Source organism: Doryrhamphus excisus, chromosome 3 (assembly GCF_030265055.1).
Source record: "Doryrhamphus excisus isolate RoL2022-K1 chromosome 3, RoL_Dexc_1.0, whole genome shotgun sequence".
NCBI lineage: Eukaryota > Metazoa > Chordata > Actinopteri > Syngnathiformes > Syngnathidae > Doryrhamphus > Doryrhamphus excisus.
The window spans coordinates 17,310,394-17,327,604 of record NC_080468.1 but is presented as its reverse complement, the minus strand read 5'-3'; the positions used below and the strand labels follow the sequence as shown (position 1 = coordinate 17,327,604).

The following is a 17,211-nucleotide window of genomic DNA, read 5'->3' as shown; positions in this document are numbered from 1 at the left end:
GTGTGCTGGAGCCTATCCCAGCTAACTTTGACAAATGAATATAGTTCACGATGAATGTAAGATTTTGACAAAAGTACCAACGAATAGCTCGATAATAACGGAAATATTTATCCCGCCGAACCAAACCGGAAGTGTCTTATTTTGTCGTGTTGAAATTGTGAGCGGCTTTCAAACAGAAGGCGGCGATCACGCCATTCTTCGGCCTCTGCAGCATCCATCCACGCAGGGACACGGAGCATGGCATTGTGGGATATTCCTCTCTTCCTCCTCCTCCTCCTCCTCCTCCTCCTCCTCCTCCTTCTTTGTGCAGCATCATCAGTCAGAAAGTAGGGCAGGGGGTGAGCTACAAACGAGCACACATATGCTGCGTTCAAGGACTGCAGCTGCTCCGCCTGTCATGTCCTTCTTCAATTGGACACTTCCATCCAGCGGTCAACCACGTGACACTGTGTGTGTGTGTGTGTGTGTGTGTGTGTGTGTGTGTGTGTGTGTGTGTGTGTGTGTGTGTGTGTGAAGAGATATTTGGGCGATTCGCACTTCACAGATGAGCTGGTCTATTTCGGGACCTGAACGCCTCAAAAGGACAACCATGAGACTCCTTTCGGCCTAGAATGGAGTTCATTTCATTTCCAGCCAAGCTCGACGCGAACCTCTGACCTCCTACTTCCTCCCCAAAGGAGGTGGCACCAATGTGTTCAAGCCCTCAGGAGTGTAATGCAGCAATCTATGGCGTTCCTCAGGGCTCATGGCCCATACCACTGGTGTTCCATGGTCAAGCATTGTCCAGACTCAAAGTATGCTTTCACTAAGGAAAATACTTTATTGCAAGCAAGGTGCAGAAGCACACAAGAACACGGAGAACATTCTCCACCTGATAGGGTTCAGTCACAGCGGTTAATCGTTTCCAATGTCAGCGTTCCCGCATTAATCTTTCAATCTTTTGGAGATTCGTGAGGATGAGGCACTGAGATTTTAGACATTTTAAATGAATTCTATTTACAAAAATCTTTTTTTGTTTGTTTTTCTGCGAATGCTGCAAGTCAAGATAAAGTTTACACACGCTTAAACACTTTAAGGCGCCCCCTGGTGGCGGCCCATGCTGTGGTCAACCGCGGGCCACGCTCCAACTTGGCTGTGGTCAACCCCTAAGCTTGAAAGCGGCGCGGGGAATGCGATAAGGCACGTTAGGAACATACAAACAATATATAAAAGGATAAGAAAATAAAAGCACGAGTATCAAAAGAAGGTAAGGGAATGGCGTAAAAACAACAGAACAATAGTCTTTGGAAACAAACGAGTCTATAAATACTGAAGTCAGTGCCCTGTAAAAAGCCTCCTCGTGTGCTTTGACGGCGCTGACGTTTAATCACAAGACGACGCTCATATTCAGTGCAGCTTTACTTCAACACGAGCGCCGCCATTTATACTCTTCTTACTTTTATTCTGCTGTGCTGTCACTACTTCCTGTCGGCTGATTGAGGAGCGACAGAATAGAAGAAAAAGCAGTGAGAAGTCAGACGATTGTCAGACGAAGGCCGGGGAGGGCGATGGGGGGGGGGGGGGGGGCTTTTGTTGGGTGGGGGTAGACCTCAGGAGGTCTCGTTGACGGTTCGCTCCAGCGCGAGCGTTTTACTTCGGCTCTCGTTCGTCCTCTGCTCCAGAGGCCTGGCGGAACAATACCAGCATTATTTGTTGTCATGGCAACAAACACACAAATACCCTGCACTGTGTACACCCCGGGACAGACGCAGCTTACCACCACCAGTGCGCGACTGTCCACCAATAACAGGCATTTACTTGTGGCGGTCCAAGATTTTGTGGCAGAATATGTGCTATCCAGACCCCGCTTTTCCCATACATGCATTTATTTGTGGCGGTCTATATTTTTTGTAGCAGGAAAGATGTGCACTCCAGACCCAGTGTTTAATTTGTGGCGGTCCACATTTTCTTGTGGCAATATGTGCTTTCCAGACCCCGCTTTTCCCATACATTCATTTATTTGTGGCGGTCTTTATTTTTTGTAACGGGAAAGATGCACACTCCAGACCCAGTGTTTACTTACATTTATTTGTGGCGGTCCACATTTTCTTGTGGCGGAATATGTGCTCTCCAGACCCCGTTTTGCCCAAACATTAATTTATGTGTGGCGGTCTATATTTTTTGTAGCGTGAAAGATGTACACTCCAGACCCAATGTTTAGTTACATTTATTTGTGGCGGTCCACATTTTCTTGTGGCGGAATATGTGCTCTCCAGACCCCGCTTTCCCCATACATTCATTTATTTGTAGCGGTCCACATTTTCTTGTGGCGGAATATGTGCTCTCCAGACCCCGCTTTTCCCATACATTCATTTATTTGTGGCGGTCTATATTTTTTGTAGCGGGAACGATGTACACTCCAGACCCAGTGTTTACTTACATTTATTTGTGGCGGCCCATATTTTCTTGTGGCGGAATATGTGCTCGCCAGACCCCGCTTTTCCCATACATTCATTTATTTGTGGCGGTCTATATTTTTTGTAGCGGGAACGATGTACACTCCAGACCCAGTGTTTACTTACATTTATTTGTGTCGGTCCACATTTTCTTGTGGCGAAATATGTGCTCGCCAGACCCCACTTTTTCCATACATTCATTTATTTGTGGCGGTCCACATTTTCTTGTGGCGGAATATGTGCTCTCCAGACCCCACTTTTCCCATACATTCATTTATTTGTAGCGGTCCACATTTTCTTGTGGCGGAATATGTGCTCTCCAGACCCCGCTTTTCCCATACATTCATTTATTTGTGGCGGTCTATATTTTTTGTAGCGGGAACGATGTACACTCCAGACCCAGTGTTTACTTACATTTATTTGTGGCGGCCCATATTTTCTTGTGGCGGAATATGTGCTCGCCAGACCCCGCTTTTCCCATACATTCATTTATTTGTGGCGGTCTATATTTTTTGTAGCGGGAACGATGTACACTCCAGACCCAGTGTTTACTTACATTTATTTGTGTCGGTCCACATTTTCTTGTGGCGAAATATGTGCTCGCCAGACCCCACTTTTTCCATACATTCATTTATTTGTGGCGGTCCACATTTTCTTGTGGCGGAATATGTGCTCTCCAGACCCCACTTTTCCCATACATTCATTTATTTGTAGCGGTCCACATTTTCTTGTGGCGGAATATGTGCTCTCCAGACCCCGCTTTTCCCATACATTCATTTATTTGTGGCGGTCTATATTTTTTGTAGCGGGAACGATGTACACTCCAGACCCAGTGTTTACTTACATTTATTTGTGGCGGCCCATATTTTCTTGTGGCGGAATATGTGCTCGCCAGACCCCGCTTTTCCCATACATTCATTTATTTGTGGCGGTCTATATTTTTTGTAGCAGGAAAGATGCACACTCCAGGCCCAGTGTTTATTTACATTTATTTGTGGCGGTCCACGTTTTCTTGTGGCAGAATATGTGCTCTGCAGATGCAGTGTTTACTGCAGTTGATTTATTTGTGGCGGGATTGGTGCTCTCCGGTCCCAGTGCTTCCCATAATTATTCCCATATTTTATTTGTGGCGGTCCAAAGTTGTGGCAGAATAGGTGCTCTTGAGAACCAGTCTTTCCGAAACATGAATTACATGAATTATTGCGATCGTGTAGAAGCTGCCAGTCTTTAACGATGTAGCGGAGAGGTGAGTTTGAGGTGCTTGGGAGTGTTTGTGCCGATTGGGTGGTGTCGGAGCGTGTCTGGTACCTGTGCAGGTTCTTTGGCGCGTGCGTGTCGTTGCTTTTACTCCTGAAAGGCGGGTGTGTCTCCGCCCGCCTCGGCTCCTGCGACACTCTCTGCTGCTCTGAGCGGCGCCATGCTGCCATGACGACAGCGGGCGTGTCCTCCCAGTGGTCGGGATACTCGCCGCCCAGGCCCAGGAGGTGCGGCGGCTCGTCTTCCAAAGTGGACAAGAGACTTCTGGACTTGACTGAGGGAATACAAATGTAAAGATCATAAATGTCTATGCTGGTTTTTTATTTGTGGTGGTCCAAATGTATCTGTGGCTGACCTGTGGCCAAGTAGGACTCTTTGACGGCCATTTGTTTGGAGGCCGGGCCACTCTGGGCGAGGCCGGAGGACGGGGTGAGGCCGCTGGGGTAGAAGCTTCCCAGAAAGAGAGCGAAACACATCACCACCACCTGCCGGGGGGGAGAGAGAGCAAGGGAGAGAGTGGGCGGAGTCAGAGGAGGACATAAGAGCCGGTCGATAACCTCATCAATATCGCTCAGACTCGTACCATTAGGCAGGATGACGTCTGCGTGGTCGCCACTCTGCACGATTTGGGGAGTCTACCGGAGAGTGATGCTTGCAAGGACTGGAGCTGCTGCAGCAGAGACCTGAACGTGCACGCACACGCACACACGCACACACACACACACACGTTAGCTTCCATCACGTGTGTCAAATTGTAACGCTCCTCTAAAGTGACGGTCGCCAGCGTATTGATGTTCCAGAGTGTTGTTTTCATTCGCTGAGAGCGCTGCTGTCATGTGACTGCCCACCAAGGTACACACACGCCGCCCCATTAAGCATTCGGACGGCGAGCACAAAAGCAGCTGTGCTGCAGCCTCGCAGTAAAAGCGTGTGTTTGCTGGGGCCAACCGCATGATTATGCACCACCGCCTTTTGTTTCTTCTGCTAAAAGCACTAAAGCGCCCTCTAGTGGTGACTGCAGGTATTTTGGCTTCCATTTAAAGGAAGGTTTTAATTACAGTAAACCTCGGATATATCGGATTCAATTGTTCCCACTGGTTTTGTCCGATATAAGCGAAATCCGTTATATGCGTATACCGGAAAATGTCCGTTTTACGCATATATCGGATTTATATCCGGTATATGCGTAAATGGGATTTTATCCGTTATAAAAAGGCACTTCCTTGACTATGTTTCCAATGTACCTGGACGCGCAGGCAACGCTGCAAACGCTGCAAATGACGTCGTATAGCGGCCTGTCACGATTCGGCGAATCGGAGCGCCACGATGCGGCCATCCGATATATGCAAGGGGAAATTTAATGGAAATGCATTGGAACGGGACTGGAGATTTTGTCCGAAATAGGCGAAATCCGTTATAAAAAATCCGATATATGCAATGAATTTTTATTGGAAATGCATGACAGAAAAATTGGTTCTTTTTTATCTGTCCGTTGTGAGCAAATTTCCGATATATCCGAGTCCGATATATCCGAGGTTTACTGTACTATTTACTAAAACTAATTAATAAATCATCATAAAACGGCTTAACAAAGTAATACAGGCATTCAGAAGATGCATTCAAAGACATTGAGTAGATATGTAGTATTCTATAGTGGTCACTAGGTGTCAGTAATGTTGCATGAACGAGACAATAGCCAACGCTGGAAGTACTGTACAGAGCAGAACGTTCTGAAACACACCGAGGAACTCTCCCAATGCTAACATGTGAAACTGGGCAAAACGGGGGTAAAGGTGACTATGGGGGTGTTATTTACTGTCTACTGGGTTCTAATAATGTTAACACTAGAAGGTTTAGAAGGTTGTTAATGGGTTTTCCATGTTTTACACGTCTTATTTTCTCTTACGTCGACGATATTGGGTAATAGGAGTGCAAAGGGAATTGTAAAGATGTTCATTCATGTTTAGAGGGCTTTAATAATGTTAACAACATATTTAGAAAGTTGTACACAGATTTTCTCTGCTTACTATGTATTACTTTCTCTAACTACGTCTACTATATTGGGAAATAGGAGTGTAAATTTACTATAGGGGTGTTATTTCATGTCAAGAGGGCTTTAATAATGTTAAAAAAAACGTATTTAAAAAGTTGTACACAGGTTTTCTCTGCTTACTATGTATTACTATATTGGGAAATAGGAGCGTAAAGGTGACTATAGGGGTGTTATTTCATGTCTAGAGGGCTCTAATGATGTTAAAAAACACATTTACAAGGTTGTAAACCGTGTTATTTTCTCTTATGTCTACTATTTGAGGGACAAACTAGTGTAATAATGAATATAGGGGTGTTATTTCATGTCAAGAGGGCTCTAATAATATTCAGAAGGTCATAAACAGGTTTACTGTGCTCCAAGTACCAAAATATGGCAGTAAAAATGGTGGTGTCCAGTGCATACATAAAGAGACATACTGTGTATGACCGCATGGTTATGGCCAAAATAACAATGACTTCATCAATATTGAAATGATGTTCATCAATCACGAATGTGACAGCAGGTACTTCAATGTAAAAGGGCCAATTCCCTGGTGTGTTGTCATTTTAGAGTTAAAAGTTAAAATCCCATTTAATGACTTTTGGTTTCATTTCATATATATTTTGCTTTCTTTTCCTATAGTAGTACTACTAGTATGGCAATATGTCTAAGTATGTGTATTCTGTGTACTGCTTACTTGTTGGTGCACTCCAGTGTCTCCACTTTTCTGCGCAGTTCACAGTTTTCGTTGGAGCATGTCTCCACCCTGTGGTCAGAGGGAAGTACTGCAGGTGAGTGATGCCCGGTTCAAAACCATTCAACAATAAAAAGGATTTTAAAAACCCAACTAAAGCCAAATTAGAGCACATTACAAGACTTTTTGTCAAGTTGATCATAAAAGGACCCACTTCTTCTCCAAGGTGTCCATGTATTCCTTCTTCTTCCTGCGACTCTCCTGGGCTGAAATCTGAGGGAAGATAATATGTTAAAATAAAGACTTAATAATAAAAACTAAATGCAGTTTTCCGAGAACTTCACCTTATTCTTGATCTTCCTGCGTATCTTCTTCAGCGCCTTCTCCTCCGCCTTGGTGAGCGGCAGCTTGGTGGGAACGGGATAACCCTCGGCGACCAGCGTGCGGCGCTCCTCTTCAGTCAGCATCAGTGGTCCGGAGCCCTGAAGCTTCTAAAACCAAAAACAACAGAACTTCAAGCAGCTATAGCGGGCCACTTGATTAGGCACGCGGCGTGCGTCACTCACGTGGGGGGCGGTGAGCAGAGGTGAGTTGGATAAGGAGGAGGAGGAGCTCCCGCGGGGGGACGCCTTCAGACTGGGCTGGGCGGGAGGCGGGCAGGCCGGCGAGGTGGGGCGGGACAGGCTCGGAGGGGCGTGCACGGGGCTCTGGCTGCCCTCCGAGTCGCTGCCGTGGGAGCTGGGAGGGGTGGGTGGCATCTGATCCAGACCTGAAGGGGAGAGGGGGGGCAGACCCTTGTCAGGACTAAACATGGGGGGCTATACGTGGAGGAGCTACAACTCACCTTTGGCGGACAGGTTGAGAAACTGGTCCACTTCGTGAGGTTCCAGTTTGATCTTTGGGAGGACGCTCTCCTCCTTCACCTGCCAGCGTAAAGATTATTACCGTGAAGATGGCCACACGTGCACATTTAATCACACACCTTGATGCTTTTGTCGTGGAGGCTGCTGACGGGGCTCTGGGCCGGGCTGGTGGGGGTCACAGTGACGGCGATGATGGGGGCCTCGGGGGCTTCGGGCTCCTCAGCGGATCCCAGAGAGAGGGGGAAGGTGGGCAGGAGGGAGGCGGGGGCGTCGCCCAGGAGGCCCTCCATGGCCTCATCCTGGTCCATGGGCCACTCGGCCGAGTCACCATCGGATTCTTAAATAAAATAAATAAGTATTACGAGGAGGTGCTTTAAGAAGAAGATCCACAGGAGCGGCGTCCTCACCTGCGTCGCTGCCGTGCTCCCCGGTCAGGTGCGACAGCGGCGACTGCGGCCTGCTGTCGCCGCACAGTGAGTAACTGTGCTCGGCCGTGATATGCGGTGGCAGCGGCGAGGACGGGGACAGGTCGCCCCCGTCCTCGCCCTCCATGGCGTCCGCGCCAACTCCTCGCACCCCGCCGGAAAGGAAGGGGTCGCTGAGGAGCTGCCCGAGCAGAGCGTCCTGGGAGAGGTCGTCCAGGAGCTCGGAGAAATGCTGCACAAAACGAGAACAAGTAGGAATTGTAAACAATCACAGCCACCAGGGGGCGTACTTGCATGTGTGTTGTCTTTCATCAGTCCTCATTTACATGCTTTTATAAGCTAAAAGGCTCCCGTTCAAAAAAGGTGTCATAACAAGCGCCCTATTGTGCTACTACTTTTTCCAACAAAACCGCCACATGGTGGCGCTGGTACGAACCCCACCACCAGCTCAAGGACCTCCGTGTTGCTCAAATACAGCGCATACTACCCTCATATGGAAAGGTGGTTGGCCTCCATTTTGTCCAAGCGGGCTTTCCGTAGTCAGGAAGTAGCCTCCTGCTATTAAGCCGTACAATGAGCCGATTCTTTTCTTATTGAGCCCGACAAAATGTTTGCCTACAAATGTGTTATTTGTGTGTTTTTTGTGCATCATCTGATAAAGTGGTATATTAAACGGGATGTAGATCGTTTTTGGAAGTGTTTCAAGTCGCCATAGAAGTGGCTAACCGCTAGCATGTATATGGTATTTGTTATGTAAGCTAGTGCTTATCTTCGAATGCATTTCTTTCATGTTCATTGTCATTATTCATTATTTTGTATCTTGTGTAAAATTGTATTTCTACATTCTTTATGTCGGTATATACAATATTTTACAGTGCATCAAGGCTTTATTTGGAATCCGTATATATCCGTCAGCTGAGCTAGCAACAATGGCGGGAGAAGAACACACCAAACAAAGCCCATCGGAAGTCATTGAACTACAGTGTGTGTGTGTATGTGTGTGTGTGTGTGATGCTAGCAGCACACTGTGAGGCTATTTAAGAAAGAAGACAAATATTTACACACGGACCCACCAGTGGGACAGTCACCATCTGGTCCACAACATCCAGCTCAGACACGTAAACAAATATCCAAGAGCTAACTTTCAGGCTTAGAAGTTATCGCCGTGGTAACTTGGTTGCCATGGTTACTGCCTCATCCGTCCATCCCTGGCCACTTAGCTCAGGAGGTTGAAGCAACAGTGTGGGGCGTTGTTGACCCGAGTGTGCTTAAAAATAACGTCTTTGTATAAGGACAGGAAAGGGGAGAGGTCCCACTCTGCCTGCTTAAAAACAGAACCAGGCCACAAACCACACAGGCACACCAGCTTCATACACTCCCTGTTATTTCTCCTGAGTGTGTGTGTGTGTGTGTGTGTGATGGGCTGTGGCCCGCTCCACTGCCCTACATCTCACACACACACACACAGTAGCGTCTTTGTGAGGCCAGCTCACACAGGCGTGCCATTTCAGGATCACTGTAACTCGACACCCCTCCCATCTGAACACCCCCCCCACCCTCCCAGACGACCTCAGTAGCCCGAGTGGGAAAAGTGGGAGGCAGGAATCTGTGAGGAACAAAAAGGCTTTGGGGATGGTGTGAGTCAATCATCGGGAGGAAAATGAAGATGACTTAAAGGCGCCATAACACACATTAGAACGGGACGTCCTGTTGTTCCAGCACACCTCACACGCACCTGGTCTGTCGGGGAAGAAGAAGATGTAGCAGGAGGGATCAGTTGGTTAGAGTGGAGACTCTACGCAACAATGAGGCACCTTTGTTCCTGGTGACCAAAAAGCTTATTTGATGCCACATGCTAACGTCGCTAGTCTGCGTAGCCTCTCTCCAAAAAAAAAAAAAAAACATCAGATGTCTGAAAGTCACCACGAGTGAGCATGTTTTTTTGTTTTGTTTTGTTTTTTTTAATGAGCGATTAGGTCTCCTCAATAAAAGGTGACCACCAGCTGTGCCGCGTCTGCTTGGAGCGCTAATGGAGGATCTGGGGGGGGGGGGGGGGGGTGGAGGAGGAATGCTGCCTCCAAGTCTTTAATTCCTTTTGTATGGAAACCACTGAAGGAAGGCACTGTCATAATTAACTGATGGAAAAAAATATGAAAATTTGAGTTTGTAGCTTGTAACTTTAACTTAAAATTTATATTTTTTAAATCTCGTCATTTTGAATTATTATCTCACAATTATGACTTTCTGTCATAATATCAACTTTATTTCATAGTTGAAAAAAAGTTGAGCGGGGGGGGGGGGGGGTGTAGAGGAAATGTTTGCGCACGCGAGCACTTTAGCCCCGGACTGTGTCCTCGGCGCGATGACACGCTCCCACGCCAAAGGACAAACACGTCGAGATAAAGGCCTCCCGACTCATCGTTAGCAGGGTTAGCGTTGTTAGCGTGAAGGAACGACGACGACCACCGGGATGTGCAGTACTTCTGCCTAGCAACAGTGTCAGGAAGCCAGCTAGAAATCTGAACGCTCTGACACGCTGGAGTGTACACAAGCGGTGATAATGATCACCCAGTCATAACTAAGCATCAGCGTGGCAAGCTGCTTGCAGATAGCGCCATCGTAATCAACCACAAAGGCCTGCTTTTCTCACGTGAGGAACCTTGGACAAAACCACAGGCTGCTTTTATCTCAGGAAGGCGAGGCCGTTTTGACTCGGAGCGTGGAGCGTTCACGTTTGATCGCAAGCATCCGCAAGTGAAGCCTCCCTCCCACCCCCCAGGGCTGCAATGATTATACCTCTGGTTGCATCTAGTGCTTTCCCTCCCCAGGCAGATAATGACACCTCATGAGAAAGCCCAATTAGTCGCCGCATGGAGACGTGGGCGCCGTCTGGCAGACGGGAAGAACAACGATGAAGCGTGACGGAGCGGGACAGGACATCGATGATTGTCGTTGAAAGTTAAGATGTCTTGCTTTCTCGTGAAAGCGAAAGCTCACGGTGTACAAATAACACGGCAGGTCAAAGGTCATGGCTTATCTGGGCCACTGTGACATGTTGGCGTGCATGTGTGTGTCTGTGTGTGCGGGAATTAAAGTGAAAATGCAGACATGGAAAAGTGTGTGGATCCTAAATGATACCCCCCTCCCTTGCTGCAGGCCTCACCAAAAGTTCCACATTGTTCCTCCATGCACACACACACACACACACACACACACACACACACACCAAACAGCAACCAGACGTCAGTGGATGACTTCACCACATGCAGACCAGGAAGAACCTTCACAATCCTATTTTCAATCAGAGTTTGATAGCGAGGACATTTTATCACGCTAGCATGTTATTGTTATGGGTCAAATATGAATTCACGTCACGCGTGGAATATTTTCTTGAGCTTTAAGCGAGAAAGCCGTCCTAAGCACGACTTCCTGGCTGAACGTTCTGCCAAGGCCGTTTCGGGGCTTTCGAGAAGTGAAAATGTTGGAAGTTTCTGTCAGCTGTGGAGAGACTGGGTTGTTAGAATTGGGTCAGCTCACGCAGGTTTTTTCCATGTCGTCATGGCGACCAGCCAGCCGGGTTTAGTCATAGCCTCCGCTCAGCAAACACAAAGTTAAGTCTACAAGACGGACCATTAGCATTTTTATTATTTTATATCACCTAACGTTATAGTTCATGACTTTTTAAAGTATTTTATTAGTTACATTTTCATTCATTTTCTACCTCTTATCCTCATGAGGGTCGCGGGCGTGCTGGAGCCTATCCCAGCTGTCCTGGTTCGAGAGGCGGGGTACACCCTGGACTGGAGTACCAGGAGAAAACCCACGCATGTATATATTATAATAACATAATAAATAATGTAAAATTATAACATAAATATTTGTGTTATTATAAAATATAAATAAAATATACATTTAAATTAAATATTTATATACATAAAAGCATAAAGTTTAATAAAATAAAAATAATTATCTTTCAAAGTAATAAAATCTAAATTTAAATCAAATAAAATAGTAAATAATTGTAATTATATATATTATAACTATAAAGTTGAAGTGAATACAAAAAAACTTCATAAAAATCACAAAATAACAATATAATAAAATATTAAGCAAGTAGTAATAATAGTTACTATGATAGTAATTGTATTAGTAATATTTATATATTAGTAATAAGTAGTAAGTAATGTATAATTTAAAAAGACGATCTTTACTTACTAGTACATAACTACAAATTATTGTAAAATTATGATTTGAAAAAATCGACTTCTGTTAAAAATAAGCATTTTTTACAATGATTTAAATACTATGAATAGAATATTATTACATACAAGTATTTCATATTATTTACGCTATGCCAGTGACCAATAAGAAATGAGTTGAGGGTGCCAGTACTGTTGCTAGGTAAACATATCTTGCTGGTATCTTGTTGGCTAACTTTCTAGCTAGCTAACTAACACAGCTTCTAGGTAGATATCAACTTGTTAACTAGCTTTTTACGTCGCGAGTTTGTGGACTAACTACCTTCCTTGGTGGCCATTTTGCTAGCTAGCTAGCTAGCTAGCTGTGCTAAGTAGACATATGTATCTTACGTATATACGCTAACTTTCATTCTGTGGAGTTATCTTGTTGGCTTATTATGTCTAACCTGGCAAAGTAACAGCTTGTAGGTCGATGTCAACTTGTTGACTAGCTTTTTAAGTAGTAGTTTTTTGGCAGCCATCTTGCTAGCTAGCTAACCAACACAGTTGGTCGGTAGATATAGCGTATATATTGTTCCTTCTATGGAGTCATCTTGTCGACTGACTTCCTAGCTCGCTAGCTAGCTAGCTAAGACAGTTTCTATGTCGATGTCAACTTGTTAAGCAGCTTTCTAAGAAGTTAGCTTGCAGACTTTCTTGGCGGCCATCTTGTTTTCAACGTGGGTCACACAAGTAAAGACTGAAAGTGGGTCAGTGAATGCCTCTGCTAAGACTTTTCATGTCTCCACAAGACTAAAACAAACTCGCCCGGACTCGTCCGCCATGGTCACAAGTCTGCCTAGCAACAGAAAATGAAGCAGCTTGCGGACGTTTTTACTGGACTTTTCCCGCTGAGTTGGGCAAGAACCGACTCGATCAACCTGCAGGGATGATGGCCAAAGGCGGGGTGAAAGGTTAACGAGACTGGGAGCAGAAGGAGACAGGAAGTGAGGCGGCACGCCCATAAAAGGTGTCCTGCTGCTGCCTAGAGAGATTTTGATGCTTCAGCACCGCCGAGCTGCTTGACGCTGGATGATGATGATGATGATGAAGCCACTTTAGGCCGAAAAAGTCTTCTACTCGATGCTCCTTTTGGGATTAGATATTTCGAGCTAACCACACACACAAAGGCGTGGCGGAGAAGACATATGAAGGAGAGACAAATTTAGCTTCTCCTCAGAAGACCATAATAATCATCTCTCGCCGCATGATTACCACCTTCCTTCTCCGCAAACTCAAAAGCTCCACTTCTCCCGGCCAGAAGGGGGGAGGAGACGTTGCATCAGAATGGGAATACGCACACACACACATGCACACGCACACGCTTCCATGTGGACGCCATGTGTGAGCCTGCGGGCTTCACGGAGGGAGCAGCAGGACAACCAACAAACCCCCCCGATGGCGTCTTTGCAACGTTCTCAACAGGATGCCCTGCCCCGCGGAGAACAGGCGTGTTACTGTCACGCCGTTGTTTACTCTGCGACTGTTTGCCAACACGCCGCCGTTGAAGTAGTGCAGGAGAGTGCGTTACGTAAGAGCACACATTCTTGGAAAGGAGCGCAGCAAACCTCCTCACTGCCAGACGGGTGCATGGAGTGCACTCAGAGCACATACAGTAACCGTGGTGCGTTCAAGGACCGCCAAACAAAGTGGGAACTCTAAACGTTCCACCATCCGTCTTGTTTGTGGCTTTTTTAAAATGACAAAAACGAGCGACGGAAGCCATTTTGTTGGAGTTCTGAGCATATCGGTTGTCTGCCCCCCCCCCATGGCGCGCTTTGTTTACATGGCTGCTCTCGCATCGGCATCAAGTAGTTTTCAATGTATGCTAACTGGAAGCTAATACTTCTCTGACAGCGTCAATCACTGCTATTATGAATGCTACTCCCGCTTTAAGCTAACAGTAAGACGCGTGTTTACTGACAAATGGCCCAAAGGGGTTCCCCAACATGAGTGGAGATGATGTCACTTCCTGTTTTGCGAACCAGCGGAACCTGATCCACGATGCAAGGAGTGACGTCTCGACGAGCGGATGGATTTATGCCGCGGAGGCTTTGCATTGTCGTCAGGAATCTGGCGTCAACACACCCTGCACCGGGAGAGGAGGGCAAACAAACCCGCCGGTCTCTTTGTGGAACACGACGCTCCATTTTACCGTCATGCACGCCCTGCTCACGCTTGGCTGCTGGGGCCAACGTGCGCACCGGCAGCGCCGCTTCTCATTGGACGAATGCTGGAGGAAGCGTAGCCTCTGGACCGCCAGTCAAGTCTGGACCCGTCAGGAGCAGCAGGTCTAAGTGTGAGTGGGTTCCGGAGGCTTCTACGGGGCAAGGATCAGACGTTTCCCTTTGCCGGCCCAAAGTGGCTCCTTGGCGCTCGCACTTACATAACAGATGGACGATGCCTCCTTGGATTCCTTGGATATTTCCTTGGATCCTTGGAGATGCATTTAGCAGATGTCCAGCAGCTTTAGGCTGCCATAGCTCACATAAAAGCCCTGAAAGCTCTTTAAAAGGATATTTTACAAGCTTTTAATGAAAAATAAGCAAAGTCCTCAAAGCTCTTTCAGAGTATATTTTACTAGCTTTTGGTGAAATATAAGTTGGGAAAAAGAACCTGCGTCCTCCAAGCAATAGACACCATTTTGGTTTACAATATTTGTAGTATGTCCCGTAATAAGTCTCTTTAAAATGATATTTTACTAGCTTTTACTGAAATATAAGATGGTGGTTATAGTGCAATATGAAAATAAACTGCATATTCAAATCACTAGATGCCGTTTTGTCTTATTAAATTATATTTTACATGCAGTTGGTGATAATATAATAAGCATGAAAACTCTTTAAAAGTATATTTGGCAAGCTTTTGGTGGAATCTACGCACGTTAGGCCACATAATAAGCCGTGAAAGCTCTTTAAAAGTATATTTGACAAGCTTTTGGTGAAATCTAAACACAAGTTAGGCCGCATAATAAGCATGAAAGCTCTTTAAAAGTATATTTGGCAAGCTTTTGGTGGAATCTAAGCACGTTAGGCCGCATAATAAGCCATGAAAGCTCTTTGAAAGTATATTTGGCAAGCTTTTGGTGGAATCTAAACACAAGTTAGGCCGCATAATAAGCATGAAAGCTCTTTAAAAGTATATTAGGCAAGCTTTTGGTGGAATCTACGCACATGTTTGGCCGCATAATAAGCATGAAAGCTCTTTAAAAGTATATTTGACAAGCTTTTGGTGAAATCTAAGCATGTTAGGCCGCAAAATAAGCACTAAAGCTCTTTAAAAGTATATTTGGCAAGCTTTTGGTGGAATCTAAGCACGTTAGGCCACATAATAAGCCATGAAAGCTCTTTGAAAGTATATTTGACAAGCTTTTGGTGAAATCTAAACACAAGTTAGGCCGCATAATAAGCATGAAAGCTCTTTAAAAGTATATTAGGCAAGCTTTTGGTGGAATCTAAGCACATGTTTGGCCGCACAATAAGCACCAAAGCTCTTTAAAAGTATATTTGGCAAGCTTTTGGTGAAATCTAAACACAAGTTAGGCTGTGTAATAAGAATGAAATCTCTTTAAAAGTATATTTGACAAGCTTTTGGTGAAATCTGAGCACATTATGCCGCATAATAAGCATGAAAGCTCTTTAAAAGTATATTTGGCAAGCTTTTGGTGAAATCTAAACACAAGTTAGGCTGCGTAATAAGAATGAAAGCTCTTTAAAAGTATATTTGAAAAGCTTTTGGTGAAATCTAAGCACATTAGGCCACATAATAAGCATGAAAGCTCTTTAAAAGTATATTAGGCAAGCTTTTGGTGGAATCTAATCAGGTAAATGATCAGACCATACAAATAAATGATGTTTTCAACCCTGCAGATGTCATTTTGCTTTGGAATAACTGAGTTGGGTCAGTAAAATGCCATGAAAGCCGCCCAATCAAATACATTTAACGAAGATAACCATGCTCACTTTTGATTGACACTGTCAGAGAGGTATTCGGCGAGCAGTGTACTCATTAGTTTACTCCTTTTGTTCCTCAACAATGACCATAAACATGTTCTAAAAGGAAATAAGAGAGGATGACTTATGCCAAATGCATCTGAACAAAATGAACAAAATGACAGGAGATGGTGCTTGTTCTGATTATTTACAAACTATTTTCACTTAAGTAAACAAACCTAAAAAAAGGGGGGGGGTGCAGTTGGGTGGTACTTGCACCCTGGACCTCAAGGCTCTACTAGTGCATGGAGAGCAGGGCACACACACACGCACACACACACAAATCATGCTACTCCAGTAAGGACTTACATTAGTGTAGAGAGCACAGTCCATGTCCGCAGCCTCGGACAGCTCACTGAGGTTCCGGTCCCAATGCAGGAAGGCTTCAGTGGAGTCCAGGATCTCCATGGTCCTCTGTCCCCGCTGTGTCCTCCTCCGGCACGACAGCAAACAAGAAAAGTTCGCAGTAACTTTTTGTGTGTGTGTTTTTTAACAGGAATTCGTCACCAAAAAGTGAGTTAAAGACGCGTCAACGTCCGAATGTTTTTTTTGTTGATTATCTCCTCTTGCCGTCTTCGACATCAACACAGTTGGCGTCTGTCTCACCTTCCTTTTCTCTCCTCCTCCTCCTCCTTCTTCCTCGCCCACCAGACTGACTGGAATGTGTGGGCGGAGTCAGACGCCAAGCGAGAAAGTGCAAAAATAACAACCATCAAACTGTTAAAACGTATGTTGTCAAAGTTTGCGTTGAAAGTACGACTTCCGATTTAATTTACAATGAATGTATTCGCTGTTTTGTGACTTCCAAATGTTTGTTCAACTCTCAAATCCAAATATTTCAACCACTTCCGGTTTCAATGTAAAGTCTTCTTCCAAAGCCTCCGCGTCGACGACTGAGTTAATGACACAAAAGATGCGGTCCTCAACTTCATCTTTAGGTTATAAAAAAGTTAAAGCTTTCTGCTTTAAATAATAGATTAAAACTAAACACGATTTAAATCTTAACTCGCTATCTGAAACTTTATTAATTCAAGTTCCGGTCTGGCGAAGCGCACGCGCATTTATCGTCCAATCAGGTCACACAAAAAAGCAAGACTTTCGACGGGCAGAGAAACTGGCCAACCAGGAGAGCGTTTAACGTTTCCTTCAGGCCAATGAGGGGAGGCCAAGAATACTAGCGACGATGGCCCGCCTTCAAAAGTAATCTTTCTCTAAACGACAACTTTCCAACCTTATCGTGAATAAACTGTTTTACCACTTAACAGGTTTGTGGCT

General features: G+C 45.4%; 1 protein-coding gene across 1 annotated transcript; it reads right to left on the bottom strand.

Annotated features, from left to right (window-relative positions):
• Nucleotides 1–795: 795 nt before the first annotated feature.
• On the bottom strand, nt 796–17,208 carry creb3l2 (cAMP responsive element binding protein 3-like 2). Its single transcript, XM_058066019.1, has 12 exons — nt 16,246–17,208; nt 7,689–7,938; nt 7,401–7,618; nt 7,263–7,341; nt 6,985–7,187; nt 6,763–6,909; nt 6,633–6,691; nt 6,422–6,490; nt 4,276–4,375; nt 4,048–4,177; nt 3,744–3,966; nt 796–1,665 (listed from the first exon to the last, which is right to left on the bottom strand). Exons 1-12 carry the CDS (start codon nt 16,342–16,344, stop codon nt 1,590–1,592), a joined length of 1,653 nt encoding a protein of 550 aa, XP_057922002.1. The 5' UTR covers nt 16,345–17,208; the 3' UTR covers nt 796–1,589.
• Nucleotides 17,209–17,211: the final 3 nt, after the last annotated feature.